Raw genomic sequence first — 14,019 nt, forward strand, 5'->3', positions numbered from 1 at the left:
CAAAGAAGAAGAGACATCTCTGTGATTTAGCTGAGAAAAACAATGCAATATCCTTGGTGCCTGGTCCACCAGTAAATAATGGAAGTACACAATTAGGTGACTGGAACTCCTCAGCATGGGTGCTTGCTGCATGTGTTCACAGAATTGCAATGTGACTTTATCTTTTATAGAGCCATTGGGAAGTAATTTCAGTTTCTGAAGCATTGCCTATTCCAATAAAGCTTTAAGGATTGAAGGAGTCTCCAAATAAATAAATCAAAAAGAGTTATTGAGTGCAGTCAAGACACAAATGTCTATTGTGATTCTTTCTGTCCATAGTTGAAATATTGGCTTTTTTATTTAGTTTTGTTTCAACTAGTATTTTCAGAAAATATTGTCCTTTAATAATATTGTTTTAATAATAAAAGGAATACTTGCTTTTAAATACTAAACTGAATAGTAGGTAAATAAAATATTAAGTAACTTACCTATGAAATTTAAAATTTCTTATCATTATATGACTAAAGAATTCTAAAGTTTTTAGTTGCTTAGGCAGAGTAGAGAAATGGGAAATGAAATGAAGTCTTGCCTCTTTGTAAACCTTCTGCAACATCTTTAATTATTTCATGAAGATATATGACTCCTTCAATGTGCTAGGTTTCTTTTCCTCATTTTATACAGGGAAGGGTTTGTAGTAATGCTAATGCAAATGAATACAGTGCTGACGAATGGAGTTGAATAGTCTCCTTCTGCATAGCTGGGTTGAGCAAGCATCAAATACAAAGTAAATCCTTATCCTAGCCAACCATTGTTTCATCCTAGCCTTAGTGGGATAGTTTTCACTTCAGTACCAATTGATGTGAGTGAAATAGCTTAAAATGCACTGAGTACAGAAGACTTGGCTTTGTACTTTCTAGAGCAGGGCCAACAATGTAATTCCTGACACATGAGGAAAAAGAAAGTACAGGCAGAGGAAAAACTATATGGAATTATGGTTAGATTGTGTGTGGAAAGAAAAATAAAGAGAGCTAAAGAATAATTGAAATAAGTGAGTGTACAAAAAACTGGAAGAGAGAAGTAAGAAAAGGTTCAATCTTAAAATTTAAAAATGTAGAATCTTTGAAATAACATCTGTTTGCTGAAGGAATGAGACTCTACAGATTCAAAAATTCCTTTCCTAGGAAGGAATGGCTGACTGACAACGACTGAACATAAATCTCATTATTAAAATGCTCTGGTGAATGCAATCCCTCACTTTCTGTGTTGAATTTAATGGGTAGTTAACACACAAATGCAGCAATCACTTGGGAGACTGACAGCAGACTTCCGTTTTTGTGAGGTTAACGGAGGAGCAGTCCAAATTTACTCATAATTTGAGGCAATTGGCAAATTGAGGCATAAATCCTCTTTACCACCGTGCCGTCAGTTTTTCATTATATTCTTTACCTTTGCACAAAATAAATTCATTGAGACCATAATTGGTGAGGGAGAGATTCACATACTCACACTTGCAAAAAGAATAGAGAATATTTTACTTTAACTCAATTTAATTAATAGCATTTTTTTCAGTGAATCTTTCTCTCCATTCAAAATGTAGTCAACAGATTAAAGGATCAAAAGAACGATACGGTGAATTTGGAAAATACGAGTACTAAATAATAGTCACTTGAAAATAGAAACAAGTAAATATTATTTCAAAACTGGAAAGTTAGAGTTTTCATTTCTGGGTGTTTCGAATTTTTTAATTCTAAGTTCAAATATTCCGTAATGACAATTAGTTCAATGATGCGTCTGTAGCCAATAACAGCAGACAAGAGTTTTAATGCATTGCTCTAAGAGCATAAAAAATTACAGATCATAAATCTGAAAGTCTCTTGAAATAGTACACAGTTCTCTATGCATGATTCGCCTGATAACAGCTTCTGTTGTAAGTAGCATCTCAACATTGTTCCCGAAGTACTGCAGGAGTGCCTTCATTGCGAAGACTGCAGTGGCTCACCTTCACCTTCTCAAGGGCAGTGCCAAATGAAAATAAACACCAGTCTTCCCATGTTGCTCATTCCACAGAAATGAATAAACCAAAAAATTTATGCAAATGTTGTGTGCGCGCAGCAGTAGGCACATTGCTGCTCGGTTACCTTTTAACAAGAGCAGACAGCAATGAAGGAGTTCACCATTACCTTCAATACAACAGACTTTGGTCAAATGAGGAAAAGGGCATTTCAAGGCCTTGGCATGTAACTCATGGCTTACCATTTATGGAAGTGTAAATGCTGCTGTTGATAAAGGTGTAGGTGTCCATGTATAAACACAAAATTAGAAGCTAGTTCCAGTAGATGATTAGGTCGGGGTATCTGACCTAAGGCCAAATTTGGAGTATTGTGTACAGTTCTGGTCACCGAATTATAAAAAAGATGTCATCAAAATAGGGAGAGTACAGAGAAGATTTACTGGAATGTTTCTTGGGTTTCATCACCCAAGTTACAGAGAAAGGTTGAACAAGTTGGGTCTTTATTCTTTGGAGCGTAGAAGGTTGAGGGGGGACTTGATAGAGGTATTTAAAATTATGAGGGGGATAGATAGAGTTTATGTGGATAGGCTTTGTCCATTGAGAGTAGGGGAGATTCAAACAAGAGGACATGAGTTGAGAGTTAAAGGGCAAAAGTTTAGAGGTAACATGAGGGGAAACTTCTTTAGTCAGACAGTGGTAGCTCTGTGGATCGAGCTTCCAGCAGAAGTGGTTGAGGCAGGTTCAATGTTGTCATTTAAAGTTAAATTGGATAGCTATATGGACAGGAAAGGAATGGAGGGTTATGGGCTGAGTGCAGGTCGGTGGGACTAGGTGAGGGTAATAGTTTGGCATGGACTAGAAGGGTCGAGATGACCTGTTTCCTTGCTGTAATTGTTATATGGTTATATATATCAGAATGAAAACAATTTATCTTCAAACGGTGATAAAATATACAAATTGCCCAAGAACTCAGCAGGTCAGGCAGCATCAATGGAGAGGATTAAACAGATGTTTTGGTCAGGATCCTTCAAATGAACTGGAAAGAAGAAGAAGCCAGAATAAGAAGGTGGGTGGAGGAGGAGGAGTACAAGCTGGCTGACGGTAGGTGAAACTAGCTGGGTGGGTGGGTGGGTGGGGTAAGGGGAATGAAGTGAAAAGATGGGAAGTGAAAGGTGGAAGAGGTAAAGGGCTGAAGAAGAAGGACTCTTACAGGTGAGTAGAGTGGACCATGCAAGAAAGAGTTGAAGGAGGGGTACCAGAGGGAGCTTCAGGGCAGTTGGGTAGAAGAAAAGCGATGAGAGGGGAGACAGAATGGTGAATCTACAAAGAGAGAAGAGAAAGCAGAGAGAAATTTCTGGATGGGAGAGATGGAAATGTTCATGCCGTGCTGCTGAAAGCGTGGGAAGGGCTGGATCTGCACTGTATCTCCAAATAAATAAATGAATCAGGCTGGAGGCTACCCAGCCAGAATGTAAGGAGTTGTTCCTCTAGTTCAGAATCAGGTTTATTATTACTGGTACTTGTCGTGAAATTTGTTAACTCAGCAGCAGCAGTTCAATGCAATACATAATATAGAGGGAAAAAACACAAAATAAAATAATAATAATAATAAATCAATCAATTGCAGTATATGTATATTGAATAGATTAAAAATTGTGTAAAAAAACAGAAATAATATATATTAAAAAAGTGAGGTAGTGTCCAAGGGTTCAATGTCCATTTAGGAATTGGATGGCAGAGGGGAAGAAGCTGTTTCTGAATCACTGAGTGTGTGCCTTCAGGCTTCTGTACCTCCTACCTGATGGTAACAGTGAGAAAAGGGCATGCCCTGGGTACTGGACGTCCTTAATAATGGATGTTACCTTTCTGAGACACTGCTCCTTGAAGATGTCCTGGGTACGTCGTAGGGTAGTACCCAAGATGGAGCTGAGTAAGTTTACGACCAAGAGTGGTCTCATCATGACCGTGGTGGAGATCATGAACTGTCATGTCTGAATGAGAATGGGAAGTAGAATTAAAATGGATGGCCACTGGGAAATCCTATCTTTAGTGTCAGATGAATGAAGGCGCTTGTTGAAGTGATCCCCCAATCTATGTTGGGTCTCACCAATGTTGTAGAAGCACCAAATATAGCAGATGACTCCAATAAACTCACAGTAAAGCATCAACTCACCTGAGGGACTTTTCAGGGTGCTGAACAGTGGTAAGGGAGGAGGCATAGGGGCAGGTGTAGCACTTGTCCAGCTTGCAGGGATTACTCTTGTGCCTGCCACACTCTCCTAGGGAAATGACAGTAGCTCTGATGGTAGCATTGTAGTGTAGTGGAGATATGCAGTGAACCAGTCTTTCAGTGTTACTAAGTTCTAAGTATAGTCATTTCTCGAAGATGCGTCAGGTCAAGAGTGTATAATTTAATATAGCCTAACTAAATGACACAGATACTTACTTCACATTATGATCATGTCATTACATAATATATACACATTCACTTACCAAAGGATTCATGATCCTGCCATTGTACCTTTTATGCATCCTTGTTGATGACTGTTGGCAAGTTGCTCTTGAGTTGTTGCTGTTCAGGATGTTGTGGTCAAAATTTAAGCCTTTCATAGACATCTTGAATGCCATCTGTAGACACCAGTCAAGGTGCCATCACTAGGATGGCCTTATGTTGGAAAATCAGCCTACGAATCTGAGTCTCTAAAACTTTTTAAAAGCCTATATTACCTGCAATTTAGGTGAATCACCTTGGAAACTGAAATAGTCATCAATAATTAAGAGTTAAGTCTTGTAGCAATGTAGCATCAGTTTTGAGATTTTATTGGAACATCTATGATTAGGATATGACAAACCAAACACTTAGATGTTGTTTTCCTTCATTAAAGTCTCATGTTAGGTTTCATAATTCTGAATAAATGATGAAGGATGTAGTACTGAAGCCAAGAGGCTTCTTTTTCCACTTAGAGAGCCGCAAATCTTTGGAATTCTTTTCTCCAGAGAATTACCTATAACCTGTTCTTGAATGTAATCAAAGTTGAGGTTGATAGATTTTTGGTATTTGTTCAAAATCAACTGAACCAGTAAAAAAGGTCAAGTAATTTCAAATATAAACTTACAATCAGTGCAAAAAGAGTTTCTGTGATTTATTGCTATATTTCTTTAGAAGTCCATATAGAAGACCTTAGCTCCAGCTTGAATTAATCACCGCTGTGAATCTTCACTTGTTGTGTCTACAAGAGACAATAAGTATTAAGTCCCTTGTAATTTTTTAAAAAATGCAATGGCATTTATAAGTACAAACTAAAAGCGTGTGTTTAGTTTTAATTTATCAATAGTGCACACCATATAATAATTCTGAGCAGTTTTCCATTCATTTGGAAATTCATTGTCCATTATGTATAATCAGATTACTCACAGGTGGTGGCCTGGCAACTGAAATGATTTTTTTTAATTTTATGTCTATTGTCAAAACACACAAAGTTACCACACTCAAATATATTGAAGGATACTTAAAGCAAAAAATGCATTTTAGAACACTACCCAGTTGTGCTTTTTCATAGCAGTTTTTGTAATTGGGAAGCTGTAAAGGCATTTCAGCAGAATCTATTAAAAAGCATTTCTCAGAACTGGCACAATCCTTGGTGGTTTATCTTCTGAATAACTAACTGCACTCTTGGATATTGAGGCAGGACCAGTTTCCATGACCAGCATGAGACAAATGATAAGAGAAACTGTCTATTTATACTTTTATGCAGTGAGAGTAATGGAGTTGACAATCAATATCTTTACATTTCAACAGCAGAAGAGATATATTGAAGGGCAAAAGGTGAAAATAATACTATTCAAATAAATAATATTTTGACTTTCTTTTGAAGAAGCAACTCATATTTAACTTCATTATGCTGTGTAATTGATATTGTACTAAATACCCGTATCACAATTGGCTGTGCCAGGTTTAAGTGTTGCTGAAAATAACACGTTATGTATTACATAAAAAATAACGCTCAAGCTCCTTTGTCAAATATATCTCTTTTTCTGAGATTAGCAAGTTTACAGATCTGATTGCATATAAAATTTCACATAGATGTTTAAAACTTTGGGTACCATTTACTTGACAGCAAATGATGAATTGAAACCATCTATAAATCTGTTCTGATCTTTATGAGAAAAGTATGTCTAGTACTGAGAAAATTAATGAATGTCACTTACCCCTGAATCTATACTTCTATTCTTAATACTATAGGGAACTCTATATCTTCACTACTGCAGATGTGGCGAGTCTACAATATGTCAATCTGCTGCTACATCAGAAGGGCAACCACAAATGAGCTGATAATACTGGGATGAATTATGGTAGCTATCAATTTAGATGCGTGATAAATCTGATACGAAAATTCAGATTATTTGGGAATAACAGAAATTCCACAAGTTCAACAGAAATTCCCAAAAACATTGATCAGTTTTATTTTCCTGCTGAATAAAATTGTAGCTTAGAATTAATTTATCAGACACATGTGCTAAATGAGCAATATCCCAACGGCGGACTAACTTCTGAAATTTGTTTCCACTGACCGCAACAGAATTTTATTTCATAAATGGAGTCCACTGCACAGCTGTTACTTGCTGTGACTTGAGACATACAATGGAATACAATTCCTACCCCTAGTTTTCTGTGTTACAAATACATTGCCTTGTTGACGAAAGTTTTAAACTGATGATCTTCTTATTCTGAACCCACAATTCATATAAATATATGAAATTCACCTTGATGGAGTTAGCAATTCACTTAGCCAAAAATATTTAGGTTCTTATATATATGCTGAAAATTGAACAAATATATTTATTTTTTTTTCTAATAGAGACTAATTTTGCAACACCACTGCCCCTCATTAAATTTTCCTTGGATTTACTCAAAAAGACAGAATAAATAAATGATGCATAATCTTTCAGCTCCTCACATACAGTATCCTAACAGGGACGTAGAGATTGCTGATTACAAATAATATTGTTATAAATACCCGTAAACTTTATTAAATGTGTGCTTTTTAAAAAAAAACTCATAAATGAGGTAAAAGAAATGACCCAGTACAGAATTAGCACCCTTATGTAAAGAAATCTGTGAATAAAGTAACACAAAGAATTTGCAATTCTGTAAAAATAACAATTTCCGCTAAAGATTTTGGTAGTTTTGAGATAACAAATATCTAAATACTTCTGTTAAACTGAACTCTAATGCAAACTTCTAGGTTGCTCATTCTATATTCTTGTCTAATATGTAGCTATTGGTTTAAATAAATAACTCAGAAAAAATGTATCTTTGAACATAAGGAAAGAACATCCTTGCTTCCAACAGATTCCTGCTTAAATTTATTCAGAATATCTTCTGTTGTCATTATTTTAATATTTATAGTCCTGTTGTGACTATCTTACATATTTAACATTTCAGTTATCCCAGCCAAAGTTCTGTCCCGTCATTTGGTAAAATTTCATGTTGAAAGGCCTATAGAAGTCTCTCAGCCTCCGAACCACCTCTGGGTCAATATTGGGATGTGTCCTTCCTTTCGTTTTGCCTAGGCAATGGGGCTTGCTGCTTCCCTCTGGTTTCTTCAAGCAGAGAAAGCCCTTGGTCTTGTTGAAGTAAAAGTGTTTATCTGTAATGATTCTTTTGAGACCCAGGAAGTCTTGTACTTTGCCTAGCTCCCCGGCTGGGTCATTAATTAGTCTCTCTCCACTCACAAACAGGATTTGTCCCATAGGGAAATAGAGAAGCCAGTTCTCCAGGTGCTTGGCATAGATGCCAATCTGGATCGCATTCCAGGAAGTGTCAATCAAACCTGAAGTCCTGTTTTTGAAGGCTAAGCTCTCAAAACTGGGTATGTTGGGTTTCTTCGAGAGAGCTTGTGTGTAGTCAGATATAGCTCTAGTGACTGGATCCCGAACTACCAGTATGAGTTTGGCATCCTTGGACATTGCATAGATTCGGGCAGCTGCTTCCTTAGTGACAAAATAACTGGGTGTTTTCTCCATAGTGACTTGTCCATCCAGAGTTTTAGGCATCAAGTTTCTGTAGAAATATAAATTGGCATTAAAAATATTAGAGCTTTGCTTGTGCTAATTTATTAAATACATTAAATCCCATTCAAATACAATGGGGAAAAATCAACTTTATCATAAGTTACTCATCAAACCCTTGTCCAATTCTCCTTTGTAAAATCAATAAGCAACAGAACTGGAGAGATAACACAACAGCAGCCAGTCTGTGAAAAGGAGAGACTTTCCCTCTTCAGTCTAGATTTTGCTTTTGAGAGCATTTTTGTTTGATGCAAAACTGGCTAGCAGTTTAGGAACAAAAATACCCTGTGAATGCACACACAAAATGCTAGAGGAACTCAGCAGCTCAGGCAGCATCTATGGAGAAGAATAAACAAACAACATTTCAGACCAAATCCCATCATCTGGACTGGCACTTCACACACTCTCAATCTCTTTAAGTTCCCTAGCCATAGTTGCCTCATTTTCACTATGGATGTTCAGTCCCTATACACCTCTATCCCCTGAATTGCTAAGTTCTTGCAACATTTTGTGTGTTGCTCTGGATTTCCAGCATCTGCACAGGCAATTGTGTCTGTAAATGAATGCATTTTTGATCTGTCTCACTTTCATATGGATATTCATTTGTTTGACTTGTTAACTCTTAACTCACACTATGCTAATTGGTGTTGGTCTGCCTGAAGAACCACCAAAAAATAATGTTTACTAAATACCTTTTACATTATGGGACAGATCTCCCACTACAACACAATGCACATAACTGTGGAAACATCTCCAGCCCTGCTGCCTGTGTGGCTCCATTAGACTTCTTACGGAAGCCAGCGTGAGCTTCCACGATTTTCTCAGGTCCCAAGCTGGAAAATCTCTCTGCTGAGCTTGAGCTGTGTTTAGCCTGACACCGGTCCCCATTCAAATTGAGAAGAAGTAGTTGATTTTTATCATTTCTTTACATTATTTTCAATATGAAGCCATTTAATATACATTTAGTCTATAAAATGTAAAATAAATAACATCTTAGCAATGTTTCTGTTTTCAACTTGTATCAAACATATGAATTTAATCATCATAGCAATATAAATTGCCCCTGTGTGGGGACAAGGCCATACCAGATGTCAAAGCAGTTCCATGAATGATGGCCCGAGTACTGTATGCCAAAACACTTGGAGCCTGGATCTTGGTGAAAGACTGTGGTGAGTAGGAGGCAAGGGCACATGGATGGGTTTCTAGTAATGATGTGAGAACTGAAGATTTGCCCCAATAAGATAGTTTAATGAAGCAGAAAAAAAAGAGAAAACGAAAGTATGGCTATCAAAAGCATAGCATCAAAAATACTGGCAGTGAGGGAATAAATAGACATTTAGGGAGGAAAGTGAAGAGCACAGGTAACTGAAGGTGCAGCCGCCAATGTTAACATGAGGAAAGTTCAGGACCCAGTAGGTTTTAAGCCAATTGAAGAAGAGTGGGGGTAAGGAATGAGGGGCAGTGGGGTGGCATTACTAAACAGTTGAGATGGATTGAGGACATGGAGGCATTTGGACACAAGGCTGAAAGCTGAAGCATTGAGACTACACATCAGTTTTGTCATATCCACTTATGAGATTTTATTTTTCAAAGTTTAAAGTATATTTATTATCGAAGTATGTATACATTATACAATCTTGAGATTTGTCTCCTTACAAGCAGCCACAAAACCCAAAAAGAACCCATTAAAGAAGGCAGTCAAACGCCCAATGTGTAGAGAGAGAGAAAAAAAACAAATCATGCAAACAATAAAAAGTAAACAAATAGTGTTCAGAATGAATTTGGTATTAGTATTAGCACATTACTGTCATATGTACTGAGATACAGTACAGTGAAAAAAAAATATTTTCATGCCACCTCGGCTGATCAACCCATACAATCGATGTACTTACAGTACTTACTTACAGTACATCAATTCTAGGTTTGCTACCATTCAGATTTATGTACTTAAAGGATTGTCATCTTGATGGCCCAATCTTATAACCTTTCCAACTTATATTGTGCTGGGAACTCTTGTTTCCCATTTGCAGTGTTTTTTTTCATCCGGCCCCTATTTCCCAAATCATTTATGCCCAATATGAATGATGATGGTCACAAGATTGATCACGTTTTTCTATTTCAACACAGTTCCATTTACAATTATCCATTATTTCCTCAAATTTGGTCTACCTTCAGTCCTGAGGTAAAGATAAATTAAAACTCAGGTTTGCTCATATTGGAACTCAATTGTCACATAATATATTCACTTCAATTCAATCTTAATAGAGTCAGTAATTAGTCTGCCAAGATATGTTGAGACTGGAACAATACTCCATATTAAGTATATATCCAATTTGAACCACAACCCATTAATTTTTATGTGGTAATTTAAATTCAAACATGAATAGATGAATATTTCCAAAACCACTGATTGTTCACAGTGTTAATTTCCTGTTTTTGCCTGTTAACTGATCACTTTTTACTTGCTGTAAGCATTGAGCAAGCAGAATAACTTGGTTTTACTTGATGAGTGGTTCACGTCTTGGCGTTGTAATATTTAACACTGCAAATGAATGGCATGATTTGGTTCATTGCAATTATGCATTTCAGTCACAATTATGCTTGGCTTAAATTTACGTTAAGCAGCAATCAGTAGAGAACCCCCAGAATGCATGAACTGCTATTTTTAATGTATTCCTGTCTGAGTAGAATTTTATCATAGGCCAGTAATAACCCTGGGAGCACTTTTCATTTGCAACAAGTCACTGGGCATTTTATGAGCACAATAACAAGAAGGCCTTTGATGTTTGGGAATAGTTTACAATACACATTAATGGCCAGATTAATGGCTTCACTTGCTGCACTGCTCCAGGGTCTATCCCAGAAGAAAGTGTTGGGATTAATCAGCAAAGCAGAGGGCTGATATTTAGTCCTGTAGAAGCCCTACTCCCCCTGAATATAGAGGATATGTCTTCTAATATCAAACTTTTTGTCCATGGTTATATTGTTGTTGGATATAGAAAGAGGAACTGCTCTAACTCTGTTTTTCAGTTGCAGACTCATTCGGGCGTGAGACTTTTCTGTTGAGATATTCCATCCGCCCTAGTATTCTTATGCTCATGGTGCACACTATTGCTGGAGTACAGGTACGTGGTTGCCAGCCATTCACCAGTATCTTTCCTGAGTGATTAATGCATTAGTGTTCATCTAGATAGAGGGCTTTTATCTCACTGACTGATTCCTAAATTGGATCTATGGCAGAGTGTGAAAGTCAGAGCTTCTGTTCAATTATATGTATCCATAGATTCCTAGAGAGATACTGAAATGAAAAAAGGTCCTCTGATCCACCAAGCCCAGCAACTATCCATTTATCACCGACTAATCCGTCATGAATCTCATTTTATGTTCTCCTGACATTTGCATCAACTCACCATCGATTCTACCAGTCATCTGCACACTGGGAACAATATTCAGTGACCAATTAACCGAGAAGGCCTGAAGCCCTTAGGATATGGAAAGAAACAAGAGTTCCTGGAGGAAATCCACACAGTCACAGCTGAACGTGCAGACTTGACACAGACAACAGCCAAGGTGGTAACTGTGAAGTATCAACTCTTTTGTGGCATTTGTAGTACTGTGCCATTCTACACTGACTAAACTAAACTTGATCCAATCTAGAATGAAACTCTGGAGCCATCCATACAGATATTTCATTGAGATCTGCTATATTTTAATTTTAAATGCCTCCAGCAACTGATGTGGCCCATAAATGACACTGGACTTTTCATGGTAAACTATGAAGGCCTCAGTCTGGGATCCTGCTGTCCTGCCTACCTGACTAATGTGATGAGATCAGCATTGAAGGAAAATTGAACGGAAGTCCAACCTATTTTCAGTGATCTGATAAAAAGTAATCATCCCTGTGAGGGGAAGACACAATCTGGCTTGATTGTTTCATCTTCTGACTGTTGGAGGTTGACTAATCATGGAACAAAAATCACATCTCACACCATTCCTGTGCTTGGAAACACTTCAATCTTCAAACTGGGATGGCATGGTAGTTTAGTGGTTAGTGTAACTATCGCAGTGCCAGTGACCAGGGTTCACTTCCCCCACTGTCTGTAAGGAGTATGTACATTCTCCTCATGACTGTGTGGCTTTCCACTGGGTGCTCTGGATTCCTCGCCCATTGCAAAGACAAATGTGCCAGTAGGTTAATTGGTCACTTGGGTGTTATTTGGTGTTGTGGGCTCGTTGGACCTGTTATTGAGCTGTATCTCTAAAACAAAAACTCTACTTCATCTTTTCAGATCCCTGGGTTGCCTCTGTTCTGTCCATCTCTGTCACACCCTCTAGCCTTGAGACATATGAACTCTTTAATTTGGTACATGTGCATCTCCAATACTGCTGTTGGAGTATCTCCAGTACCCCACTGGTGGCTCATAATTTCAGTTATCTTGATCTTAAATTTCATATTCCCTACTTAAGCCTTCCCACCTCAGTACTTCCTCCCCCCCCCCCGGGATGCTTGCCTTACTTTCTTTTATGCCTTGGAATTAGATATTGTTTGATAACAGTCTTTTTAAACACCTCGGCCCATTATAGAGGAACAAAACTTGGACAATCTAATATTTTGACCATCATTAAAGGAAATTAAAAGCCAATATAAAGTAACACATAGATACATTTATTGCTCCACCTGGGCTTCATGTGTGATATGAAGGATCTTCTATCCATTCTGAATCTCAAGAATTCATTCAACCCAAAATATCAACTTATTTTTCATATTATTCCTGGTCTCCTATGAACTTCTTTGGGATTTTCTGATTCTTTTCCCATATTCTTAGATTTTCTTCTGATCTCTACTAATAAGCAGCCGAACCATAGTAATCAACAGTGTGGAGCTGATTGCACCATTAGACAATATGTGTTAAACTTCTACCTGCTGCTTTTCACTCCTAAAATAAAAATACTGGGAAGAAAAAGTAGAATTAAAACAATATATATATATTCAAGAAGGGTTATGCAATTCAGGAAATAAAAGTAAGGATTAAATGAAAGGTGAGAAGAACTACAGGAGTTACATGGAGCTAATCTGTGTAATGTTCCTTGAGCTGTGATTTGCTAGAGATTGTGTCATAACTGGGATTAATAGTTAGTAGATGACAGCTTTGCAAATCAACACCTCGACATAATAGTCATGATGATAGCCATTATATGCCCAACCATTGGAAGGAGATGTAATGAGCACCCAGGGCTATAATTCTAGCAAATTGTTGCCATCTTTGTTATCACTGAGCATTGCCAGTTTGTAATAAGTGTCTTTCAGAACATGGTAAAAGTAGAATGAAGGAAGATGAATTTGAGAAAAACGTGGAATTGCCTTTTTTTTCCTGTTAGACAGTACTAACGAGATATTCAGTGACCTGAGAAAATGAAATAATTTGAATTGAAGTGAGTTTGTTGCTGTTAAAATCTCTTTTAAATTTGAAAAATGTAGAGCAGCTTAGCATAGGTTGCTGGATGCTATGTATTACATTTCTGTCAAGATCAGATTTTGTTCTTTGTTTACCTGCATAAGGATAACAGCCTATTTTTATGTAGGAACCTATAGATTTTCTATCAATATCACATCATCAAGCAGAAGGCAGCAAAGTCATTGAAACTTGATCGCCCTCCAGTTACTCTTGATCCTCATTCTCTTTAAGATGTTAACTTGATCCCAGGAGCAGTTTATACATAGTACCGAAGTGGACATTAGATATACATACATGAGGCTTGATAGCTGTGGCAGCAGGGCAAAGGCTCGAGTCATACAGTGAAACATTGGGCCTAATATCAAAATCTGCACAATTACATTGGAATTCCATGGTTTAAACAAGAGTAGGCACCTCCCTCTAACTAATGGTGCTGCCACCAGTGCTGTTGGAATCAGGTATCACTGCACACAGTGGCAATCAAACTTAGTTCCTTGTTAA

General features: G+C 37.4%; 1 protein-coding gene across 1 annotated transcript in view; it reads right to left on the reverse strand.

Annotated features, from left to right (window-relative positions):
* Positions 1–6,046: 6,046 nt before the first annotated feature.
* LOC140187239 (heparan sulfate glucosamine 3-O-sulfotransferase 3A1-like) overlaps positions 6,047–14,019 on the reverse strand; it is a 184,941-nt gene continuing 176,968 nt past the window's right edge. Inside the window, exon 2 of the mRNA XM_072242341.1 lies at positions 6,047–8,054. Coding sequence (XP_072098442.1) covers positions 7,433–8,054 — 622 coding nt within the window. The 3' untranslated portion in view covers positions 6,047–7,432. The remainder of the gene's footprint in view (positions 8,055–14,019) is intronic.

Source organism: Mobula birostris, chromosome 24 (genome assembly GCF_030028105.1).
Source record: "Mobula birostris isolate sMobBir1 chromosome 24, sMobBir1.hap1, whole genome shotgun sequence".
NCBI classification, from domain to species: domain Eukaryota; kingdom Metazoa; phylum Chordata; class Chondrichthyes; order Myliobatiformes; family Myliobatidae; genus Mobula; species Mobula birostris.